Consider the following 8,016-nt stretch of genomic DNA (forward strand, 5'->3'; position numbering starts at 1 on the left):
AAGAAGCCTGGGGAGGTGAAGGAAAAAGCCCCCAAGAAGCGGGCAGCCGCGGCCAAGCCGAAGAAGCCGGCGGCCAAGAAGCCCGCCAGCGCTGCTAAGAAGCCCAAGAAGGCGGCGGCGGTGAAGAAGAGCCCCAAGAAAGCCAAGAAGTTGGCGGCCACCGCGGCGAAGAAGGCGGCCAAGAGCCCCAAGAAAGCCGCCAAGGCCGGCCGCCCCAAGAAGGCAGCGAAGAGCCCGGCCAAGGCGAAGGCGGTGAAGCCCAAAGCAGCCAAGCCCAAGGCGGCCAAGCCCAAAGCGGCCAAGGCGAAGAAGGCGGCGCCCAAGAAGAAGTAAATTATACAAAGAAAGTCCTGCTTTAGATCTTTTGTTTATCCAACGGCTCTTTTAAGAGCCACCCACACTTTCCCTAAAGGAGCTGAGGCACCGAGGTCGTGAGTAACCCGCAGTAAGGATCCAGTAATTCGTAAGTCGTCAGAGGGCAATTGTGTCTTTGTATCCCTTGCGATTACTGAAAGAAACCCTAATGAGCACGGTGTAACGCGACGGCTTTAGGGAAGTGAAGACTTTAAATCTCTTATCCGAGTAATTGGTTTGACTACCTGGAAACAATGTTTTATAGCAATGATTTGATAGAAATCGGATTTATGCTTTTTTTAAAAAATATATTTTCTAACAAAAGGCACGCTACTACTGAGCCATGTTTAATATATTGTATTATTACTCTTAAAAGTGTCTACTGAAGTGGTTTTGTCTGTTTGGGGGAGGAAGGGAGAGGGTCTCCTTAGTGACTTGAAAATAGCCCGTAAGCGCTCCCAATCCTTTTGTTCCCGATGAGAAAGAAAAAGCTTTAACTATTGAAAAAACCCGCCCTGACCAAGGATTGGCCAGCAGAGAGCCCGGCCCGCTGCCCCTTCCCCCCCCCTTCCCTGAAGACGATTACGCCGCGTTCTCTGGTGCAGTTTCAGCCACTCCCGGAGAAGCACAAAGCGGAAGAGGGGGGGCGGCCCGGAGCTCCCCCCGCCGGGCTGTGTTCCCGTGTTCGCGGGCATAAGGACTGAACAGACAATGTCCCGTAGCAGGAAGAAATTGCTTTGAGAGGACTTTTTAACACGACTTTGTATTAACGATGGAAAGCGTTGCTACTATCACCAAGCCAAAAATAGTTAATAAACAGAGAAAACAAGACGAAACACGGGTTGAGTAATTAATGTAAAATAGCCTAATTGCAGTAAAGATAATTGAGCTCTCTTATGATTTTGTGGGCGGCTCTGAAAAGAGCCTCTGGATTATTTTCTGCGGAAGAAACAACGGGCCGCTTTTCCTTTGTGTTTACGTGGCTTTAGCCTTGTGGCTGTCGGTCTTCTTGGGCAGCAGCACGGCCTGGATGTTGGGCAGCACCCCGCCCTGCGCGATGGTCACCTTGCCCAGCAGCTTGTTGAGCTCCTCGTCGTTGCGGATGGCCAGCTGCAGGTGGCGGGGGATGATGCGCGTCTTCTTGTTGTCGCGGGCCGCGTTGCCCGCCAGCTCCAGGATCTCGGCCGTCAGGTACTCCAGCACGGCCGCCAGGTACACCGGGGCGCCGGCGCCCACCCGCTCCGCGTAGTGCCCGATGATTCCTCACTCACAGGAATAACCTGCAGCAATAACCGATCAGCCGCCCGGCGCTCCCCAGCTCTAGTCCGTCCTTCCCGCCTCGGCCCTTCACTGATGGGCTGAGCAGCAGCGCTTCCCTGGGCAGCCAATAAGAAAGCGGATGGAATTTCGACCAATAAAAAACGGCTCAAGGGTCTTTATGAAGCGCAGTCGAGTTCGGACCAATGGCAGCGCGCAGATGTGATACCTCATTTGCATACGAGCGCTATAAATACTTAGGACGCAGCTCTGCCTCCCTACTCGCTCTTTGGCGATAGAGCTGCCTTCCGTCAGGTCTGTGGGACAAGAGTCTTTGCTGCCATGCCCGAGCCGGCCAAGTCCGCCCCCGCGCCCAAGAAGGGCTCCAAGAAAGCCGTCACCAAGACGCAGAAGAAGGGCGACAAGAAGCGGCGCAAGAGCCGCAAGGAGAGCTACTCGCTCTACGTGTACAAGGGGCTGAATCAGGACATCACGAACGCGGATTGTCCAATAGGCAAGAAGAGTTTTGAGTCATTCATTTGCATACCGTCCCTATAAATAGGGGTGTCGCGGCTATTGTGTTTACGTCGTTCCTGCGGTGGACAGGTAGTGACAGTCCTGTAAGATGCCGGAGCCAGCTAAATCCGCTCCTGCTCCCAAGAAGGGCTCCAAGAAAGCCGTCACCAAGACGCAGAAGAAGGGCGACAAGAAGCGGCGCAAGAGCCGCAAGGAGAGCTACTCGATCTACGTGTACAAGGTGCTGAAGCAGGTGCACCCGGACACGGGCATCTCGTCCAAGGCCATGGGCATCATGAACTCCTTCGTCAACGACATCTTCGAGCGCATCGCCGGCGAGGCCTCTCGCCTGGCGCACTACAACAAGCGCTCCACCATCACGTCGCGGGAGATCCAGACGGCCGTGCGGCTGCTGCTGCCCGGCGAGCTGGCCAAGCACGCCGTCTCCGAGGGCACCAAGGCTGTCACCAAGTACACCAGCTCCAAGTAGAGCGTCTCGGATCGTCGGTTTTTAACCCAAAGGCTCTTTTAAGAGCCACCCACTTTTTCATTAAAGGAGCTGTACAATCAAATACGGAAAACAAACAAAAAAATAATCCTTAGTTTCTTAGTGTAAGTTCTCAGTTTTCAGCTACTTAAACTCAGTTTTGAGAAAATATTGATGTTTCATTTTTCTGTGTCCGAAAATAAATTGCCTTTTGGGAGTAGCAAATTAGTCGGATTAACTAAAGTTTTATTTCTCGATTACAGCGTTTCCTTAATTTAAGTTTCTATTAAAGTGTTGGGGGTTTTTATCAGTTGGAAATACGTAATTGCAGTAACAACATCTATCACTTGGTGGTGCTCAGTCTTTGTTGTATCAGGAGCGAGAGTTGTCCTCCGCACACTAAAAGAATTTATAGACTAACAAGTCACGCTTTTCTTAAGCTGTTACCAATAACCCATTGGTAAATACGGTACTGAACTCCGTTCTAAAATTTGCTGGCCTTCAGCAGTTTTCTTTATAATGTTACTGTGCATCTAATTTGAACTTAACTTGGATAGCTTCTCCCTGTAGCTGCTTTAGGTAGGTAATATTTTCCTTGTAGTAAAAAAGAAATAATAATATATTAGCAAATGGTAGATTAATTTTTTTTCATACCTATCTGAACTTTCCTGTATTTATATGTCGTTAATTGCATTAAAACCTAAGAAAGCAGCCACTGTGGGCTGACTCTGTAAGCTATCACAGCTCATCAGCCTTAAGTCTTTCAGTTTCAAACTGCAGACTTTCTGAATCACTTTATCACATTCTCGGGTAATTAGTCACTGCTGTGCATTCAGATAAAAGCCATTATCACCTTCTCTGTCTGGATCTGAATAATCTCGAATTGCAAGCCTGTTTTCTGGGCACACCAGTTTATACCAAGACATCACAATCACATAAGTCAACCTTTCTAGTACTGAGTGCATGCTGTTTGCTAGTACACATATGGAGACATGCACAAGGCTTCTCTTCAGTCTGCCACCAATTCATCAAATTTAATTTCAGTCTGAAGGCTGATTAGGACTTCTGGGAATGCGTTTCAGATATTCAGTGCAGACATTCAGAAGCATCTTCCATATGCTGTTCTTCAGTAACTTTAAACGGGGTTTACACGTCTGCTCTCCAAGTTCCTTAGTGCAAAATCTGATACAGAAATCCAGAATATGAAAACTATGTCTACGTTGAAGACCTAAACAGATTAATAAACCCTGGTATATTTCAGGCTCTAGGTTTTTGTGTAACAGGATGTGTTTGACTAGAAAGGGACTAGCAAATACAATATACTAAAAGTGCTCATGTTTTGACAATGGTGATGATTAGAAGAATTTGTCAGTGGCTATTATTCTCTATGATCAGTCACAAAAATCAGAAATTCAGTTTTGTTGTTATAGTTTGGACAGCTGTTCTATTGCCTCAGCCCATCTGAGAAAAGGAATCAGGAAAAGAGGCCTGTGGGTCAAAATGAAAAACAGGCTTAATATAACAATTATGAACTAATAATAACCCCAATACTGATGTAATACAAAGTTATACTCTGCTCCATATAATAGTCACAAGTTGTACATTCCTAGCAGTGAATACTCGATGTCCAACCCTGCCAGGACAGCAGCTCCAGCAGAATGCAAGTCACAGCAAGCAGAGGAGGAGGCCTCAGGATGCAGGATGACTGATGAGACAGACCTTCTGTGGAAGGCTACCATTTTAGAGGAAAAAATATCCCTTCAAACTTCCTGGTATGTAGTGAGAGTGATGGTTATGGTATGGAATACTTCAGTTGGCCAGCTTGGGTCAGCTGGCTTCCTTGCCCACTGCACCTGTGTGGTTCAAAACTCGACCTTGGTCACTGTGGAGACCTGCAGACCAGAGCTAGCTATAGGTGAAAACAACACATCTGATCTCTTTTATTCTCACAGTATTGGAATCTGCAGCCTCTCAAAACTACAGTTTCTCTGAACAGAAAAAATGGTTTAATAATTCTGTTCCAGCAAAAGCAGGACAGTTGTCTTGAAAATTTATATATTTTTCCCTATTAAAAACCTGCCTGGATGCAGTCCTGTATAATGTGCTCAAGGTGATCCTGCTTTAGTGGGGGAGTTGGACTAGATGATCAGATAGAAGTCCCTTCCAACTCTTGACAATTCTGTGAGAAGACCCTCGTTCAAACTACAGCTATCAGGGAGCAGTGCTGTTGCCTGAATTAAGGTAGGAGTTTGGTGATGCTTTTTGGCTTCCCTGCTTAGGAATTCATAAGCATTCCTTTTGTCTTTCCTGTCTTTGTGTGCTCCATGCTGCACTCCTTATGATTATCTTTCCCAGAAATTTCAGGGATCATCTATTTTTATTTTTTTATTTTTTCAAAAAAAAGGCTCTTCCCAGAAAATATCACCCAGCAGCACCAAGATGGGCCAGTGTTCAAATATATCATCCTCGTGCAGCAGGAGAATTATGACACAGCCACCTAGACCATGATAGGAATTATGCAGATGCCACTTCAACAGGGCTCAGCCCTGGATTCCTGTTCAAAGAAAATGAGTTTCCAACCCCCTAAGAATATAAGTGATTTATTTCTCCAGCATGCAGAGCATCTTGAGCTGGGTGACTCTGAAGAGGGAGTCCTACTACAGATCACACCCTGCAATTAAACCCCTACCACCCAGTACCTGATTTCTAAGTCCAATCATTTATTTTGCTCAATGGTGCTTTGGTTACTTTCTGGTTTTCTTGGTCACTGGCTGGCCTCCTGCAGTTACCTTGTCTGCTTGAAATCGTTTCCTTGGTCCTTATCTTCTTTTTTCTGCTTGCATCTGCTGGTTTCAGCTAGTTCAGTGTCTGCAAATTCAGTTCTATAAAAAATTCACTCTTTATCACCTCTTGTGGCCTCTGGTTTCAACTGAATTAGCTTCTAATGCTAAGCAAGGCTCTTATTCCTAACAGTTCTCAACACAGGGAAGTGGTAGAATACATAATCTTTAAACAGGCCCCTTGTGTTGTATTTTTATCTACCCCCCCATGCCTACCTTCAAAATTCCAATTTTCAGACCAACTGAAATATAGGGTATACTTATTTCTGGTTATACAAGCATTTTTTTTGGTCAAAATGCTTATATCACATTTTATATATCAAATTACCAGAGCTAAATTACAGTTCATTCCTGTAGTGAATAACCAGCTATAAAGAATACAAAACAATTCAAACAGTTACCAAAAAATCTGCTATCTTATTTTTAATAGAATAATGAAGTTAGTAGCATTCTTGGAAAAAAGTATCTTCTCTAGCTCAAGACACTTAACAGTTAAATATATATTTCTTTGTCATCATGTTTAAAGAAAAAAAAAAAAAAAAAAAAGCTTTTATTTCTGCAACTGTGAAATACACCAAACAACTGTATTCTCTAGTTAATTGACCAAACAGTCAATCAGGAATGAGAAATAAAGACATGCCATACACCTGATCCAAAATCTCAACAAATCACACACTGACTACAGGGAGTTACACTACTTCCTGGTGTGGTTTGTTTTGGTGTTTTGGTTTTGTTTTGTTTATTTTAATTTTTTTCTTGTATACTCTGTTTTTGTTTGTTCGTTTTTGAGTTTGTTGGAGGCTTTTTGGGTTTGGTTTATTGTGGGTTTTTTGTTTAGCTTACTGGAATAAATCAATATTTGCTCAGCTATTTATGCAGTCAAATTGTTTTTCCTAATGGCCAGAGATTGCAACTTGTCAATGCACAAGGCAAATTGTTGCAACATTAGCTTTCCACAGAGTTCATTTTTTTTCAGTTTTAATAGAAACCAATCTATTTCAAAATAATTAACATTGAGAGAGAAAGTATTAGCTGCAGCTGGGGGAAAAGATCTGGTCTTATATACACACTTTGATATAGTACTTTTGGCTAGTAATGAAAAAATACCTAGATAACTTGTAAAAGATTGTAAAGGAAAAACTAGAGTTCTTTAGCTCCAGAAACCTGGAATTGGGGTTGAGCTGTATCAGAGTACAGAGCAGCTCAAGATGAGACAAATTTCACCAGAGAAGAGGGCTGGAAATAGAGGGGAATGCAGCTGGAAACACCCTTTGCTCTTTCCCAGCTTACATACCTGCAAGGAAGGAAGCAGAGGCAGCTCTGTCTTCCTGGACTAAAGTCAAAGAACAAGAGGCCAAATAGGGTGAAAAGTTTTGGGGTTGTTGGTTTGTTGGTTTTGTCTCTTTTTAGAGGTTCTGTTGTTGGGGTGTTTTAAGTCTAGGTTTGGGTTTCCTTGATTCTTGAAAGAATTGTTTGATGGCCTGCCCTGGACAGGTTGTTCCAAAATTATTGCCTTTTAAAAATGCTAAATTCCGTTTAATTTTTAACACAGAAAGGGTCAGGAAGCAATTATTGTATTTTAAAACTAGATAATAGGTAATTTGTGTGTAGAAGCAGCATCAGGACAGCTTGCAATTTTTATCACCAGTAAAATGTACTACCTTTTTTTACTTGTAGTCCTACTTGAACTGCATGTGGATTTTGCACTCAAAAGCGTCATAGGAAAATGGAAGAAAGAATTCCAAGCATAACAGGGCACACAGAGAATTACAGCTGAAATTTGGACTTCAGAGATTAAAGCATCTTGCATTTCTGTGCAGCATCAGATCGAGGAAGAAACACATGCATCTGTCTGTTTTATGCATCCCATTTTCCTTTTGAAGCAAGTAGCAGCTGCTGCAATGGGAAACAACCTGAACACTCCACGTGATTAAGTCTTTCTGCCTTATTCACTTGAGACACAGCGACAGTGCTGTCTTTGATCACCCCCCTTCGAGAAAAGGACAATAATTACCAAAGGGATGACATAGCTCAAATCTTTCCACATTTAGAAATTCTTCTTTAAATAGGGCTGCCTCCCCCTGTGCTCCAAACACCAGCAGACACCACTGGCCGAATTACCCGTAAACCCGGGTGCCTGAGATCAATTGAGCTGGCTCAGGAAGTCCAGATAGTTTATCTGAAATCTGTTCCACTTCCTACATGCAGGGGCTTTTAAAATCTGCCTTTTGAAATCACTTGTACAAATCCGATGAAAGAAATAAAATGGTCAAGCAAGTGTAAGATACATTTAGCTTCGGAACTTTTCACCTTAACCTTAAGTACTTAATTGTCATGGAAAACTTTATGGGATGTGTTTGTCTCATACTTCAGACCTATAATGGCAGCTTCTAATTGAGTGTTTATTGACGGGGCAAAAATCAGACTATGAGGGTTTCTAAAACATTGATAAAGACAATCAGAAGCCATTAACCCCTTTCATAACCATGAAGGCAGATAAGTCATTTGTACATTCTTTTCCACCTGAGAACATTTGCATGAAAGACTGAATTTCTCAGCAGG

General features: G+C 43.6%; 2 protein-coding genes across 2 annotated transcripts; one reads left to right on the forward strand and one right to left on the reverse strand.

Annotated features, from left to right (window-relative positions):
* Positions 1 to 1,329: 1,329 nt before the first annotated feature.
* Positions 1,330 to 1,851, reverse strand: LOC104393002 (histone H2A-IV-like). Its single transcript, XM_010002446.1, has 2 exons — positions 1,767 to 1,851; positions 1,330 to 1,616 (listed from the first exon to the last, which is right to left on the reverse strand). Exons 1-2 carry the CDS (start codon positions 1,849 to 1,851, stop codon positions 1,330 to 1,332), a joined length of 372 nt encoding a protein of 123 aa, XP_010000748.1.
* A 385-nt stretch (positions 1,852 to 2,236) lies between these two features.
* On the forward strand, positions 2,237 to 2,682 carry LOC104392991 (histone H2B 5). Its single transcript, XM_010002436.1, has one exon. It carries the CDS (start codon positions 2,237 to 2,239, stop codon positions 2,615 to 2,617), a length of 381 nt encoding a protein of 126 aa, XP_010000738.1. The 3' UTR covers positions 2,618 to 2,682.
* The last annotated feature ends 5,334 nt before the right edge of the window (positions 2,683 to 8,016 follow it).

Source organism: Chaetura pelagica, unplaced genomic scaffold (genome assembly GCF_000747805.2).
Source record: "Chaetura pelagica isolate M959 unplaced genomic scaffold, ChaPel_1.0 scaffold538, whole genome shotgun sequence".
In the NCBI taxonomy this organism is placed as follows: Eukaryota; Metazoa; Chordata; class Aves; order Apodiformes; family Apodidae; genus Chaetura; species Chaetura pelagica.

What these genes read in the sequence shown, in the direction of transcription:
- LOC104393002 (XM_010002446.1), bottom strand. Translation starts at nt 1,851, where the DNA reads ATGCAAATGAGGTATCACATCTGCGCGCTGCCATTGGTCCGAACTCGA. An exon ending in CCTTGAGCCGTTTTTTATTG is followed by an intron (nt 1,617 to 1,766) that starts GTCGAAATTCCA and finishes CCTGTGAGTGAG; the next exon opens with GAATCATCGGGCACTACGCG.
- LOC104392991 (XM_010002436.1), top strand. Translation starts at nt 2,237, where the DNA reads ATGCCGGAGCCAGCTAAATCCGCTCCTGCTCCCAAGAAGGGCTCCAAG.